Raw genomic sequence first — 17,071 nt, 5'->3', positions numbered from 1 at the left:
ACTTTAAAACCAAAACAAAAGGACAATGAATACCTTTTAACGCCTCATTGCTTTAATGCATTTTGTTTTACGTCTTTGGTACTTTTGAGGCCAGAACTAGATGTTATGCCAAAACACACAGAACCTCAGCCTCATATATGCCAAATAACAGCAGGGGGAAAGCGATAGATTTAAAGTTTCCTAGAGCACACACCCCAGTCTGATTTCTGCCCACCTCAGGGAGGGAAAAGGCCTGGATAGGAGGAATTTTCATGAGGGGAAAACAGCTAACAGCAGATACATGAATCTTGTCCCTTCCTGCTCTGCTGCCAATCTAGAGATGGGGGTCCTGTGACCCTACTGACATTGCTGGACTTCAACTTCCAGCAGACAGCATGATCCTGGGGTCAGGAATGATGGGAGATGTAGTCCAACAAATGGAGGGCCACAGGCTCTCCCCATCTGTGCCATTGTTTGCTTGGCATAAATTGTCATTCTGGCCTGGGTCAGGAAATTTCAGCGGGTTGAGTAGTTTTTACGTGGTCATTTTGCACCGACTTGCATTTCCCACATGTCCCATTCTCAGGTTTGCTTACTCTTTGAGTTTATTATACCTGGATTGCCTTGAGCTGTCAGTTTTGATCACGTAGCAGGATTTCCACACACACACCCTTATTTAAAGAGTGAAACCACATGTAACTCAGGAATCACGTCGGATCAGCTAACTCTAGAGGAGGAACAGCACCTTGGCACATGGTCTCATGAAGCAGTGGTTGATGGCACAGAACAAAGCAGTGAAAGAAATCATGGGACTAAGATAATTAACTCAGATAAGCCATTTCAAAGTTTGGCCTCACTTATATTGTTAGCAACAATAAATTCCTGCAGACAATACCTTCCCTTCCCCTTTTATAGCTCATAATATAGCAAGCCTCCAGGAAAATTCTTGTATACCATTCTTTATCCAAGCTCTTTACAGAGTCCAGCACCTTCTAGAATAACCAGTATAACATTTGTATATTTGTGTGCAGATAAGATAGATAGTTCTGCTAGATTCTGCAAAATGTATACCGGTAGATCTTATTTGATGCTATATTGGGTTATTGTGCCTCTTTCTGATTGAGGGTTGGGTGGGAGAAGGATGCTTCTGCGATACTTAATGACCCAGTAAAAAGATGAAATATTTTCAAAACTTCTTAAATGCAAATAAATGCTTTGCTGGTTGGTCAAATAAAAAAGAGAGAAAATCTAATTTTTAGTGGTAAGATTGATTCATTTCAAGCACATTTAGATTGTGGATCTGTAAATTGAGAATCTTTGTGTGTCTGCCTTATGCTTGTTTATTCAGGCTGCTACCCAACACTTACTACATTTATAGCATATCCCCATCCTAGGTGGTCAAGGCGTAAGAATGTATGAATACCAAATTAGTGTGTGTGTGTGAAAGAGAGAGTGAGTGATCTGCTTTTTGTGCATAAATTGAGAGTTCCTGGTAATTGTGAATCATAAGGAAACTTGTATTTGGCACTAGCTTGACTTTTACTAGATAATACGTTGAAATCCACAAGACTCAAAGCTAATGTAACATGGATTGGATTGAACTGTGTGACTGGTTGTTTTTTTAAGCAATTACCATTTTGTTCAAGGCTTATATCAGGGTAGGCAACCTAAGGCCCGTGGGCCATATGCAGTCCAATCGCCTTCTCGATCCGGCCCGCGGACTCAGCGTGTTTTTACATGAGTAGATTGTATCCTTTTATTTAAAATACATCAGAGTTATTTGTAGGGCCTGCCTGGTGTTTTTACATGAGTAGAATGTGTGCTTTTATTTAAAATGCATCTCTGGGTTATTTGTGGGGCATAGGAATTCGTTCATTTTTATTTATTTTCCCCAAAAATACAGTCCGTCCCAGTACATAGTCTGAAGGACGGTGAACCGGCCCACAGCTGATAAAGGTTGCTGACCCCTGGCTTAAATGGTATCACAATGCCAAAGCTTAGTCCTGGAACCACGTGGAATTTTAAAAGATAATGAAAATGCTCCAGGGCATTTGAAAAATACATTTCCTTCACTGTGTAAGTGCATATTGCCACCCTCCATGACTGGGGTCTAAGGGCTTCCAAAGGAAATGTAAAGCACCCCATTTTTAACAGCTCACTCTGGTACAATATGCACCTGTGGGATAAGCTGAAATTGATTCAAATAACTGAGGGGGAAAATGGGGATGGTCCCACGCCTGAGGTTTCTCCTACAGACACTTGTGTCCCCTCCTACAAGAGCCCTGAAGGCAATAGCTGTGTTCAGTCTGTCCTAATTTATTTTCTTGGTTACATGGCAGGGGCTTGCTTCCAGATATAGGTTTAAGGCTAAGATACATCCTCATCCTAGGTCCACCATACTTTGGGAGATGACTCCAATTGAATATGATCTGCATCCATGTGCGTGTGATTCCCCCCCTCAAAAAAAGAAATATATATATTTGTATGTGGAGCATTGCAGAATTTGTTTTGCCCCAGCAAGCAATCAAAAAATCCATGTGTTGAACAGACGGGTAGGTCCCTGTCTGCAAGCAGCTTACTGTCTAAATCAGGGCAGCAGGAGAAAGGGTAAAAGAGAAATAATCGAATTAAGCAAGGCTTAAATCTGAGTAGACACATGGAGGTTTGCACTGCTAGTCAGAAGTTTGAGTTTTGTGCGGGAAGGGCTTTTCTTCAGGCTGTTTTGAAACCGCTACTGATAAGAAGAACTAGAAGCACAGTTTTACCTCAGAAAATTCCCCTCTTCTCTTCCTGGCAAAATTTCCCACCATCTATGAATGTGTTTAGGACTTGGTCACCTGTGGGCTTGAGAAAGACATCATTATAGCCTGCATTTACGCTCATTTGTGGCAAACCGTGTGGCTTATGTCTAGAAAAGTTCACATTTTGGTCTGGTCTTTTGAACTGCTTGAATGTGTGTGATATATATCCCATATTTTCCCCTCAACAAGGGTCATAAAGTGACTCCCGTCGCCCACCAGAATCCCTTGCAAGCCATGAAACCAGTGTGGCCTTTGTGTTAGCACGTAAAATCACCTCAGATTTCCTTCTTATAAAAGTTCTGTGGTGAAAAGAAGCACCATGGTGTACAAACTGATGTGCTCAGTTCTGGAGTAAAGACATATATTTCTTTAAACACAAGTGTTCATTAATTTATTCATTTATAACATTTACATGCACTTTCCTCTGAGGAACACACTTTCCTCTGAGGAACTTAAAGTCATATCTGAAGGGTGTGTTTTAAAAAATTAATAAGCAGCTTGTAAATGATTTTAAAAACATAGACGGGTACCTCTCCCAGACACACAGATATAGATAAGGTTTTAAAAAACCCCAAGGTGCTAGTACTCTTATTTTACTCAAAGTGTCATGTCACACAAAAAGCACTGTATATACATAAAGTGCATACACACATTTTATCCTCAGAGAAACCTTTTGTGTGGGGGTTTTGCTTTTCCCAAACCTTTTTTAAAAATGAGAATGGAGTTAGATATTGACGGAAACAAGGGCTCTGATTCAAGATCTTGTAACCTTACAGTACCCAATTTTATAGATATTTACTGTTATAAGGACTGTCAAGAGAACGCTCCTCAATTTGAAGATCTGCGGATTCAAATGAGTAGATGTACTTTAAAAAAAAAAAATCCTCTCCACACTTGACTGACAACTTTCAACTGAGGCAAAAAAAAATTAATGATGCTGTGGCAGGAGGAGAATGTTGTTTCCAATAGGCACACACTTGCACAACATTCCCCTTCGGTCGCAGCCGACATTGCCTGGCGATCACTGTTTTTGCAGCTCTCTGGGGCACCAAACACATGTATAAACTGGGAATGCTCCCAAACACTTGAACACAAGGGGTTTGGTGAGAGGGTGGGCTAACAGTGTAAGCAAATTTGTAGGGATCGAGATGACAAAACGGTCAGGCAGGCCATGTCTTTCAACGCAAACGGTGACCTTTGCACGAATCGATGGCCCATTTCTAAATGCCTTGAGTTACGTTCTTCGCTCTGCTCCAAAGGTCACCATCCCTCTTCCGAGAACGTCACTTTCCCGCCCTGTTTAGACGTTAAGAGCCGTTCCCTTGCGTAAGAGATCTGGCTTTTCTCGCTCTCCCCCATCCCCTCCCCCGATCTCTTGAGGAATATAAATGTGTGCTTTTTCCCCTCTTTCCCCAACAACCCACTATCTCTAGGGTGATAAACTGAGAACGTTCCCTTTGGGGCTGAAAGGAGACAGAGAAAGGTGAAACTTGTTCATGATGCTTTCGTAATTGCCCTCAGGAGACACACCTCAGAGTTGGGGAATTGTCAGGTGAGAAGGAATTTTTTATGCCCCCCCAGGGCTTTGCTGAAAGAACAGGCTTTGATCATGAAATATAGGGCCTGGCATCAATTAAAGTATCGCACCCATCACGCCTAATTTCTAAGCAACAAAAGCCTGAACTCTATGACCTGTATAATTCAAGCAAATTTGCATCAATTTTCTTATTTTTCCAATAATTTTGCCTGTTGGTTGTTTTTAAAGCAATTTATTATTATTATTTCCGATTACTTTGGAGCCTGGGAGCAATTATATCATAGAGAAGAGGCAACTACTTGAACCTCTGTTGCACTTAATCTGTGTGGATCTTGTTTAGCCACCTTTCTGGCTTCTGATACATTGACTGATAACGGGCATGTCGTGTCCCATACATTTCCAAGCATATCTTTGCAGCCAATGAAGACTTAGGAACTTGCTGTTGTAAAGTTGGGAAATATTCAGAAAATGGTAACCAACATTATCACAAGTATGGAGCAACTCCACGATGAGGAAAGCTTGCAGCATTCGGGACCTTTTTAGCAAGTGAGAGGTGATCGGATAGAAGTTTATAAAATTATGCATGGCGTGCCATGGAGAAAGTGGTAGAGAAAAGCTCTCGCTCTCCAAGGCTCAGTTCTGGCACCTCTCAGCTGGGCGCCATTGCCATGGTAAGAGAAAGAGGGAGGTGCTGCTGGTGAGTTCTGGCACCTCTTTTTCTAGAAAAATAGCACCGTCTCTCATAACACTCATGAAAATCCAATGGAGCTGAAGATTTAGGACAGTTAAAATAAAGTCTTCATGCTTGTTGGCATCCATCTTTCTCTGGAGACAATGGATGGGTGTTCCTTTGGAGGTGAAGAAAATCATTGGAGAGTTACAGCGGCTGCTGTGGCTTGTAGCGACTGATACGGGAACACATGAGCTCCACTGGGAAGTTTTTGGGCATCACATGGCAGGACAGAGTCTCAAACAAACATGCACTCTCCCAAACTCACATACCCAGCATGGACTGTGCAGTCCTGTCCCAGCGACATCTGCACTGCCTTGGACATGTCTACGTGCATTGGCAGATCAACTCTGCATTACAAGGAAGTTTTCAAATGTGACTTGAAAGCTGGTGCCATTGACTTTTACAGGAATCCCTTGACCGCAGTGCCTGGAGACCATGAATCAGGTTGCATATCCACAGCAGTGACCAGAGGAGGAATAGCTGCTGGGAGGGGAGCAGAGAGAGGAAACGTGCATAGTTAAACAATGGAAGTCACTTCTGCAGAAGGATTGGACAAATTTGTGGAGGATAAGCTCTCGGTGCCTACCAGCCAAGATGGTCATGCTCTGCCTCTATGGTTAAGAGGCAGTGAGGCATCTGGTTGCTCACTGTGAGAAACAGGATGCTGGACTAGGTGGGCCATTGACCCAATCACTTTTTATGCATTCTTGGTTGTTTGCATATGAACCAGTTTCTCTCTCTCTCTCTCTCTCTCTCTCTCTCTCTTTTCTTTCTTTAGCTTCCTTCATCAGCCCAGGCCTGTGCCCCCCTCATGTAGAAAGAACAGGGGAGAGGCAGCCATGAGCAGGAGAAACTCTAGGTGGGGAATGAGTCACAGGAAGAGATAATTCACAGAGAGAAAACAGAGGCCGGTTTTTATGCAAATTTCTGAGCAATAAAAAAAGCAACAAAACTCCAGGTCAGTGCTAATCTGAGGCGAGGCTGTTTTTCCCCTTTTGAGTAACAGGTGCTGATTTGGAATGGTTCACAGTGACCTTGCAGGTGTTTTTATAGGCCTCTCTAGTGACAACAGGAATATTGCTTGAGATACAAGAGCAGCCTACCAGCTTAAATTTTTTGTGTGGGTGGGCATGCAGGTTTCCTGCACCTTTTAACAGCCATGGGGCAGGTGGGTGTTAAACTGGGGTAGCTTTTTATTGCCTTGCAGTTAAGATAAATATTTTTTTAAAAAAAATAAATTAAGAATTCAGTCAGCTTTCTAGTGCTTTTTGTGGCTGTTTAAAAACCATTAATCTGCGGAGTGTTGATTGTTTTTACTGCTAGTTTAAATTGTTGGATTTCAATGTGTTTTCTTTATTTGACATCGGGAAGGGTATACCCCCTCAAAAGGTAGGTTTAGGAGTCCATTAAATAAATAAAAATGTGTGGCTTTATGGAGCCGCAGTATAACTATAATCAGCAGTTAATCAGAGCCAGTGTGGTGTAGTGGTTAAGAGCAGTAGTCTCGTAAACTGGGGGACCGGGTTCGTGTCTCCGCTCCTCCACATGCAGCTGCTGCGTGACCTTGGGCCAGTCACACTTCTTTGAGGTCTCTCAGCCCCACTCACCTCACAGAGTGTTTGTTGTGGGGGAGGAAGGGAAAGGAGAATGTTAGCTGCTTTGAGTCTCCTTAGGGTAGTGATAAAGTGGGATATCAAATCCAAACTCTTCTTCTTCTTCTTCTTCTTCTTCTTCTACAACATGAGGAGGGCCACAGGTACCCCATCCATGCCTGGGATGAAGGGCTGTAGCTCAGTGGCAGAGCATCTGCTTAGCAGCATAAGGTCCCAAGTTCCATCCCATGCATCTCCTGGAGAGCCACTGCCATTGTTGACCAGGTGTGGTGAACCTTTGGCCCTCCCAATACAGTGGTTCCTCGGGATGTGAACGGGATCCGTTCCGGAGCCCCGTTCGCATCCTGAATAGAACGTAAGACGCGGTGCGCATGCACAGGTTGTGTTTTGCCGCTTCCGTGCATGGGCGTGACGTCGTTTTGAGCGTCTGTGCATGCGCGAACGGCAAAGCCCGGAAGTAACGAGCTCCGTTACTTCCGGGTTGCTGTGGAACGCAACCCAAAAGTGCTCAATCTGAAGCACATTAAACCCAAAGTATGACTGTATACAGAATCATATAATTCTAGAGTTCTATGAATTCTAGATGACCCAGGGGTCATCTAGTCCAACCACCTGCTTTGTGTGCAGAACTTCCCATTTTCAATCCCTAGTATAACCAAGTAGGGCAGGGAGTATCCCCTGCCTTGAAACCCTGAAAAGCCACATTGCATCTCAGTGTAAATAGTAATGAACTAGATGCCCCAAGGGTCTGACTCAGTAAAAGGGTCACTGCATGGTTCTGTGGAGCTCAAATATCTTCCCTATAGTGATTCCACCATGCTATTCCAAAGGCTCTGTGTCACGGTTCCACCAAAGATGTTAATATCTTGCATTCATCTCTTAAGAGATTTTTGCTTCCCATCCCATATTTTTTGATTAAATTCAGGTACTGCTGCCTATCCAGCTCCCCTCCCTCCCTCCCTCCCTCCCTCAGGTCATTTTCCTAATGGCATAATAAGTTCGTCATTTGGCTCTGTGACTCAGCAGAACGGAGGTACCCTTTCCCCCAGAAGAGTAAACAGCTGCTCCCAGGGCGCGGCTTTCATCAGTCAAAGTGCCAGGCTACTTGGAAAAGAGACGGAAGAGAACACGAAACACACACTTTTACCCCTTGGTCGCTGTCCTGTGTTTTACTTTGGAAGTAGATTGGGATGGTCTACCAGTACATCTCTGGGTGCTTTGAGGGCAGATCCACACCCTACATTTAAAGTGCATTCAATGCATGTTTAAATCATAGGGTTTCCCCAAAGACTCCTGGAAACTGTAGTCCCCACTACAGGGCTTCCACTCCAAACTACAGTTCCCAGGGTTGTTTGGGAGAAGCCATGTGCTTTCAATGTGTGTTGAACAACAGCCACATCATTATTTTTCCCACCTAATTTAGGCTACTGAAATGAAGAGGGGATTTTTCTTTGTGTGAAAAAATCTGGAGGACTTCCACTATTTAAACAAACAAAAAAGGTCGGGTCTTTCCTGATGTATACACAACTATAGCAGTTGTGAGGAACTTGTGGCCCTCCAGACCACAACTCTCACCATTCCTCAGCATTAGCAATGTTGGCTGAGGCTACTGGGAGTTGGAGTTCAACAGCACCTGGAGGGCCACAGGACATCCCTACCACACACATGCTCTGTAGCCACATTGAAGTATACACATGGTTGATTCCATTTAAGAAATGTTTAGATCCTTAAAGTGTTAAATGATCTTTAGGTTTGCTCGCAAGGATAATTAACTGGAGGTGAGAACACCTCCAGTTATTTTCCTAAAGCAAGCACAAAACTTCATTCCTTAGCTGTAAGGTAAAGGACCTGACCATTAGATCCAGTCGTGGCCGACTCTGGGGTTGTGGCACTCATCTCACTTTATTGGCCGAGGGAGCCGGCGTACAGCTTCCGGATCATGTGGCCACCATGACTAAGCCGCTTCTGGCGAACCAGAGCAGTGCACCGAAACGCCGTTTACCTTCCCGCTGGCGTGGTACCTATTTATCTACTTGCACTTTGATGTGCTTTCGAACTGCTAGGTTGGCAAGAGCAGGGATCGAGCAACAGGAGCTCACCCCGTCGCGGGGATTCGAACCGCCGACCTTCTAATCGGCAAGTCCTAGGCTCTGTGGTTTAACCCACAGTGCCACCCGCATCCCCTGTACATTTAAAGTGCTATGATTCAACTTGGAACGTTTTAGCTCAAATGAAGGTTCACAATTTTCAGAGTTCCCTGTGAAGGACTGATTCTTAAACAGCTCTGGGGGCAAATAAAGGTCTCCTAACAACTCTCAGCACCCTTAACAAACCACAGCTCCCAGAATTCTTTGGGGGAAGCCATGGCAGTTTAAGGTGGTATCATAGTACTTTAAAAATATGGTATGTGAATGTGGCCTAAGACCCATCGCTCTTCCTTCAAATCCCTCCTCGAAATCCTTATTTTCCCCAAAGCTTTTACCTTAAGTCTACCTCAGTCTACCCACCACTCCCCATAAACACCCAACTGCATTTGTGCACATTAACACCCTTTTCCGCCAGCCTTTTTTCTTCTTGCACCCTCCTGCTGCCTTTACTTCCTCCTGGTTGAAATGTGTATTGTAAACTCCTGGGGCAAGGACCTTTTACAAGGCATTGCTCTTCAAAGTGCCAGAAAAATACTGATGGGTATGTACTGTATCAGCATTCGGCAACATCTGGAGGGCACCAGGTTGGCAAACTACCACTCCCGTCAGCGTGGTCAGTGATCAGGGATGATTTGGAGTTGCAGTCCAGAACACCTGGAGCACCACATAGTGGAGAAAGCGCTGCTGTGCAAATATTTAGCAGGCACCAAACGTAGCAACAGGGTGGAATCACTTCCTGGAGTGGCCAGGAACCTGAAACCCTTCAGATACTGCTGGACACCACTGCAGAGGCTGATGGTAGTTGTAGTCCTGGCAGCACCTGGAGGACCAATTTCCCCACCCAGACTTCTAGGGTTGCCATGTGTCCTCTTTTTCCAGGACACGTCCTCTTTTTCATGGGTATGTAAAATGAGTGTCGTCATAGCGATCCATAGTTAAAAGTAGAAGTTAGCAAATGTATCCTTTTTTTTTTTTGCTCTTCAAAATATGACAATCCTAACTTGCACCGTGTAATTCAGGGGTGGGCAAGTCCTGACCCTTCAGATGTTGGCCTCCCAAGTCCCATCAGCCTAAGTCAGCAGAGCCAACGGTTATCCAAGATGGGAGTTGGGAATCCAATGTCACCTGGACAGACACAGCTTGCTTGCTTGCTTCCTGTATGAGATGGGAAATGTTGAGATTCCTAGACCCAATTAGTGCCCAGTAGGCTGCACAACAGCACCATCTTGTGGTTTATTTTTAAACGCATAGCCTACAAACTTTCCTGTGTACAGAGTTATTGCACTGATCAGGTAAGGACAAGGTACGTAATTAATGTACCACTGTGGACATCACTTGTAGTGCTGTATGTTCAAATGTTGCAAACTCTTTGAAGAGTGTGTGTGTCAAAACATCCACAAGTGTGTATGGAGGTCCTTTTAACCGCAGAAGTCAGCAGGATCTCCTTACCCCAACCTGTCTCTCTATCACAACTAGTAACTTAAACAAGCAAATGCACAACCCAAAATCTGGCCCTCACACATCATGAGATCTAATGCGGGTGTAGTGGAGGTGTTAAACTTGCACAGAGGACAAGCATTAAGATTCCAACTTCAGCCACAAAGCAAGGTCAGTCGTCACCTCTCAACCTATACTACCCCATGTGGCTGCTGGAGGGATAAAATGATACAGCCTCTTGTAAGGTGCCAGGGCAACTTACAGAACGTGAGGTACAAAGAATGAGTACACAGCATACAGACAACATCATCAGAAAATAAAATTACTTTATATACAAAACACATGCAATTTAGGTTGTACAAAGTCTTTATGCAGGTAAAGGGATGAAATGAATATGCGTTATCAATCTACATCCCCCACTGAAAGCTAGAGCTCCCTCAGAAGCATTGTTTGCATGGAAAGCTCCCGTCTTTGAAAGATGGCTGGAGTGATGCACTTGCCTGGGACGGAATGTAAAGAGTCCTCCTGCTACATTCAATTCTTCACAAGATTTCCCAGTTTTAAGGGCTCTTGCCAGGATTTTAGATCTGCACTGGTAATGCTGTCCCCTCCTGGTGAAGGATGAATTTGAAAATCAGAGGTTGGTGTAGCTAGCAATGACTTGTTCCAGAGTTGTGAAACAGTCCATAAAGTCTTCCTCTTCAATCCCAAACTTTGTATACTGGTGCACGTAAGCCCTGTGTGTGGAATGAACAAGAGGTTTTGGTGAGCAAGGGGCACCAATCCAGCTAAAATCAGCTGCGACAAAATTGCATTGAAAGCAGCAGAAGTTCAGTTAGTCAAGACTAACTTTGTTCCACAGATTTCAACTATTTATAGCATTTTTACCAAACCCTTCAGCCGAATGTACACCTAGAGCAGCATATGAATCACTTAAAAAGTAATTACAAATCAATAAAAAAGTACTTACTTTAAGCTTACTATCTAAAAAACTTAACACAAAAGGAAAAAAGAGAAGGAGAGGGAAGAGAAAAACAAGAACTTTCCAAGTTCTTATAATGGCCAGTTGGGATGGAAACGGTTCAGGGAGAGAAGGAACCAAAATAAGTTCCTTTCTCAAACAGAACTGAAGGAGGAAGTACTCCTGCTTCCCATCTCTCCCTCTGGTTTATTTACTTCCATTTACTCCATGCCCTGTGCACACAGCAAAGTCTGAGATGACAACCTGTCCTCTCCCACTTACTTTGAAGCAAACATTTTCCAGGCCTTCCCCACTACACTGTCCACAGGCTTCAGCAAAAACTGGCTGTTGCTGACCAAAGATGCTGACTTCTCGTATTTATTAAAAGCTCTTGGTGTCTTCCAGATGGTCAAGGCATCTTGAGCGTTTAGCCAGGAAGTATACAAGGTAGGCTCTTGGAATCCTCCTACAATAATCAACAAGGTGTTAAAAAAAAATAATCAGTCACTATCTTATTCCACTTCTGTCCCATCCCATTCCAGAAGCTCAGGAGCAGTGATGTACTGTACACTGTGCATTCAGACAAATGTAAGAAATAGGACATTCTTTGTGGTTATCGTAAAACTCTCTCCCGGTGTCACTACCTAAAAGAGGAATTTGCAACTATTTCTCACCTAGATCCGTGCTTTGTACATCTTTTCCTCGCAAGGTAACCAGATTGGCGATGGAGGTGTTAAAACGAGCTGTCCTGTTTAGAGACTGTTTTTCTGATGCAGGGAGTCCACGCACCGGAGGCCTCACTTGCCAATCAATCCCTGCAAACAGAAAAGTGAACAGGAATGTCTCAACACTTGGGAGTCCAGCCAGACGGCACACAGCAGGGCTGGTGAGGAGTGTGCCCTGTGTGGAGGAGTATGGTCCCACAGTCCTGAGATTATAGCAGGGAAGGCAATTTTAGGCCAGAATCGCCCCCCCAAACCCCCCCCCCCAATTCTGTTTAATTCCTGGCAGCCCTATTGAATTTTAGTCAAGACCTGGTCTTAAGGACCACCTCCTGCCCATATGCGACTCTGGATATACATTGTTCAACCTGCTTCAGTTCACCTGCAGTTCTTACCTTCCTCCATTTTGGCATTCGCAATGAGCATCTGCCTCAGGTGCTTCAGAAGCCCGGGCCACGCAAAAGTGCTGTAGGCAAGGGAGTTTTCGGACATCTGAGGAATGTTCCGGAGACCTAGCATCTTGAACTCAGGGTGGGGGACTAGAGCTTCCATTAGATCTCCTGAGGAGGAGACAAGACAGAAATGAAGGTTTAACGTGTGTCAGAGAGAGAACTGCATTTGCTCATGCTGAACATCTACTTTGTTTTTCTCTGGTCTCTGGTCTGATGAGTTTACAAAATGTCCTTTCCATTTATCTTAGCATGTATACATGGATGGATACTTGACAGACTAATGAGAATGTTTGTAGGCTAGTAACTTATATGGACTACTTTGCAATCCAGTGAAAACCTCAAGAGCTGGAGGACAGTGCTAGAACTTCAGTTAACACCAGATACCTAGGGGGCTTCTGCTGTAGTGAGCAGCACTTTCAGAGGAGTAAGCTGGCTGGAAGACGCTCCCCAGCTGATGGGCGATGACTCGGTTTACATCCTGAAAAGATATCTGCTTTATGTTCATTAGCTGAGCACAGATCTTGTGGATGGCATCGTTCTCATGAACCAGGAGGGCATCCGAAGACTGATACAAGTGTGAGAGGGTCAGGACAGAGTTGTAGTTTTGAACAATAACCTGGAAATGCAGGGGGGAAACAGGGAGTGGATGTTACATTTTCCACATGGAGATGATCTCACCAGAGGGGATTTGCTGTCCATGGGGCAACAGAGGTTGGTCTATTAGGGCAAACGGGGCACTGCCCCACAAACTTGAGTCTAAACTCAGCCAGTTCCCACCTGCTTGCCTTCTTACTTGCCTCCAGCCCAGGGAGTGGCACTGGCTGCCATCTTCCTCCTCCCTAGTCTCAATATTGCCTTTGTAGAGCTCAGCAGTGAGGTCAAAACTAGAGTGGAAATTTGGTTCTCTAACGCCTTGGTACTTGAACATTTCGGCTCCCGAACGCCAAAAACCCAGAAGTGTTCCAGTTTTCAAATGCTTTTCAGAAGCCGAACATCCGATGCGGCTGTCGGCTATTGTTTCCAGGGCACCTGCACCAATCAGAAGCTGCACCTTGGTTTTCGGACATTTTGGAAGTCAAACAGACTTCCAGAACGGATTATGTTCGAGAACCAAGGTACCACTGTAGTTGGCATTGGCTCTGGCTCCGTCTACTATTGGCTTCTCTGCCTTTTGCCCTACCAGTCCAATGGGCACCAACCACCACTGCTTTGTGGAGGGTAAGCAGAGCGAATGACATGCATACAGGAGGCTGCAGAAAACTGCAGTGAACAGTGCTCCTAGGATGCCAACACCTTACATTCCTCTTCACCAACAGTTTCTCCATCTATATAGCTCAATGGTAGAGCAATTGCTCTGCATTAAGATGGTCGCAAGTTCAATCTCCAGCATCATTCTACAGGTAGGAATGGGAGAGGCCCCTTATTTGAAACCCTAGGGAGCTGCTGCCAGTCAGTGCACACAATACTGAGCCAGATGACACAGCATAAGGCAGCATCTGATGTCCCTATGAAAGAGTACGCTTCAAATCCAGGTTCAACCCCCACCATCACAGAGCTACGGAATTCACCTCTCCAGTTCTGTAGGGCCAGATAACGTGGTTTAACAGGAATGAGGTGGGATAGGTGTCTTTCAGGCTTTCTGTCACAAACGTCCCCAGACCCGATCCTGTACCCCCTGCCATGCTCATAACCGTCAGGAAACCACTCAGCCGGTCACATTTCTCAGCCTCCTTCTGTACCAAGTTCATGATTGTTTCTTTGTGCTTGGGCCCATGAACGCAGTAGCTGTGGCACAAATTGGGGTGGGGAAGAGAACAAAAAGGAGCTTCGAGCGTTTTGTAGCTGGATTATAAATGTTAGCAATCCAGAGATACATTTCTTTGGCACCACTTATAAAACCAAACATACCCATTTGCCCAGTTGTTTCCTGACCCTTGCTTCTGACAAAAGTGGGACCGATGGTCATAGTTCCAGGAACCAGACCTTGAAGCGGTTGATAAAGTTTGACCAATCACTTTAGGTTCCATGTCAACCAGGACAGCCCGGGCAGCCAGCACTAATGAGGAAGAAAATAAAAGTCCAATGATGTAGACTTGGGATCCATCAAGGTGGCACCCAAATAATGTACCCATTGTTATTGATGGAAGGCGGCTGACACCTACTGGACAACTTCAGCAATGTCAAGGACAAGCAACACAATTCCCCAGGTGCTAATTTGTGACTTAAAAAAAGGAACACAGGAAGCTGCCTTTTACCGAATCAGACTGCTGGTCCATCTTGCTCCGTATTGTCTACACTTTCCGGCAGCAGCTCTCTAGGCTTACAGGCTAGGGTCTCTCCCTGCCAGGAGAAGCCAGGGATTCAACCTGACTCTTTCCACAATCAAAGCTGTTGCTCTGCTATTAAGCTATTAATCCCAATGTTATTCATTTTTGCAATACAATGGTACCTCTGGATACGCACACCTCTGATTGCGTATCCTTCGGGTTACACACGCGGCAAACCCAGAAGTATTTTTCCAGGTTTTGCCGCATGTGCAAAAGCGCTCTACTGCGCCATGCAGAACAGGCACCTCCACTTGTGAATTCCTCAGGATCCGACCGGAGCTCCAGAATGGATCCCATGCGCAACCGGAGGTACCACTGTAGTGCAGAGGCTAGCTTTCACTCCTGATGGTCCACCCTTTACCAAAATTGCTCCTCCGGGCTTCTTCATTTTTTGTTTTAAGTGTGGAATGGCAGCAAGGGTGCAACCTTTCACCTGGAGGAACACCCTGAGATATTACAATATCCAATCACATGCAGAATTCCACACATGCAAAGTGGATGCATTTCTGGTTGTTGATTTCCCTCTTGATTGGTGTGGGGCAAGAAGGATTTGCATATTCTGTGTCAGACAGTCTTGGCTGAGAGTCCTGGAAGACCTGCTCCCTGCCTTGAATGCCTTTTCCACCTGGCCTGGGAGGGTGGAGCCCAGACTGACTCCAGCTACAAAAAAAGCTGAGGTTGCTGAACATACTCTTGGGCTAGGGCTTTTTGCTGGTGTGGAAAGTTGTTGCTGTTGATTTTTGTATCTTTATTTTAGATACTTGGACATTTATGTGGAAACTGTTCAGTTTGGTTGTGTATTTTTTAATGTTTTGTTTATTGTTTATGACTATTTTTGCTATGTTGTGGTTATGTATTCTTTTCATGCTGTAAGCTGCCTTGAACATTGTTTGAACATACAAATAAAGTTACATATGTATGTAGGTGTCATACCTCTGGATTTCTCCTCGCTGAAGAACCGCTCTTTGCAGGCTGCCTGGAAGGACTCATTTTCCTTTTTGGAGCACAAGCCATGCGTACTGCGGAAGTCTGTGCAGATGGTATCAAACACCTCGCGACCGATCTGATTGCCGCACTGACCAAGTTGTATTGTGATGATAGACATTCTCCTCTAGTTTAGCCTCAATCCTACAAATAAATCATGTCTCGCTGTTAAGACTGTAATCCTACGTTCATATCCCTGGGAGGAAGCTCCATTAAACTCAGTAGGACTGACATTTGACTAACTACGTTTGGAAGTGCACTGTTAGGCTGCCATTCAACGTACACTCGCTCGTGCGTTAACTCCCACTGAAATCAAGGATGCGCAGCACTTGTAGCCTTGCCATAAGTCTACCAAAGTTAGAAAGTATTCAAATATTGTAGCCTATTATCGATGGCTGCATATACAACCATACACGTAAATAACATAGTATGTTAATAATGCTGGAAATTATAGCTCTGTGGGGGTGCAGAACTACAGTTCCCATGATTCTGTTGGGGAAAGCCATATGCCTGAAAGGCATGGTGTATACCATGCAAATATTAAGGCTGCAATCCTAAAGATACCTACAATGGAGAATGCCCTACTGCAGGCATAGGCAAACTCAGACCTTCAAATGTTTCGGGACTACAACTCCCATGATCCCTAGCTAACAGGACCAGTGGTCAGGGATGATGGGAGTTATAGTCCCAAAACATTTATGCCTCCCCTGCTGAGTTCAGTGGCACCTACTTCTGAGTAAAGATGCATTAGATTGTGCTGTGCCACATAGAGGCTAAATATTGAAACTAGTAATATTAACAGATCAAGGTACTGATATATTAAAAACACCTTCAGGATGTTTCATAGGAACAGTTAAATAAAATAAAACTAAAAATATAGAATATTTTTAAAACAGCGAATTAATGAACATGGTTTTATACATATGTAGTTACATGCAAATACACCCAAGCATTTTTTTTTAAAAAATAAATCTATAAATTCAATCTGTGTGCGCGTTTCACCTCATAATGTCCCGCCTTTTCCCATTTATCCCCCTCCCCCATTTAACACCCTTCTCTCCCTCAAGGCGCACGTGCGTAGCCTCACCCTTCCACAGCTGCACCTCATCCATTGACCACCTGTACCAACTGCCAACAGCACCTTCGACCCCGTCCTGCCAGCATTTCTGCGCATGCTCCCCTTCCGTCGCTGGCTCAGGCGGGAAAATTGGTGCTGGAAAGGAGACAAAACGGTAAAGGAGGGCACAACAGCTGCATCAGCGCGCGTGCGCCGGCTGCCGGACCGTACGCACGCGCGGCGTCCGCGTGGTGTGGACCACGACGTGCTGTGCGCATGCTCGCTACAAAGAAAAAAAAAGGGGGGGAATAGCAAAGACAT

General features: G+C 44.7%; 1 protein-coding gene and 1 long non-coding RNA gene across 3 annotated transcripts; one reads left to right on the top strand and one right to left on the bottom strand.

The window, feature by feature from the left end:
• The first annotated feature begins 5,621 nt into the window (after positions 1–5,621).
• LOC310832968 lies at positions 5,622–6,387 on the top strand. Its single transcript, XR_014558489.1, has 2 exons — positions 5,622–5,723; positions 5,829–6,387. It is a non-coding gene; the product is annotated as an uncharacterized lncRNA (long non-coding RNA).
• A 4,166-nt stretch (positions 6,388–10,553) lies between these two features.
• TUBD1 (tubulin delta 1) lies at positions 10,554–16,994 on the bottom strand. 2 transcript variants are annotated; one of them, XM_083715211.1, is made up of 9 exons: positions 16,781–16,994; positions 15,643–15,837; positions 14,291–14,438; positions 13,951–14,167; positions 12,767–12,998; positions 12,326–12,490; positions 11,883–12,023; positions 11,491–11,674; positions 10,554–10,984 (listed from the first exon to the last, which is right to left on the bottom strand). In XM_083715211.1, exons 2-9 carry the CDS (start codon positions 15,812–15,814, stop codon positions 10,882–10,884), a joined length of 1,362 nt encoding a protein of 453 aa, XP_083571337.1. In that variant the 5' UTR covers positions 15,815–15,837; positions 16,781–16,994; the 3' UTR covers positions 10,554–10,881. The 2 variants fall into 2 exon arrangements, with proteins under 2 accessions (XP_083571337.1, XP_083571338.1); XM_083715212.1 differs by lacking the exons at positions 13,951–14,167; positions 14,291–14,438 and having other exon boundaries at positions 16,781–16,992.
• Between the last annotated feature and the right edge of the window lie 77 nt (positions 16,995–17,071).

The sequence above is a fragment of the Podarcis gaigeae genome (genome assembly GCF_964106915.1).
Source record: "Podarcis gaigeae genome assembly, chromosome: 15".
Lineage (NCBI taxonomy): Eukaryota > Metazoa > Chordata > Lepidosauria > Squamata > Lacertidae > Podarcis > Podarcis gaigeae.
This window is presented reverse-complemented; position numbering and strand designations above follow the sequence as displayed.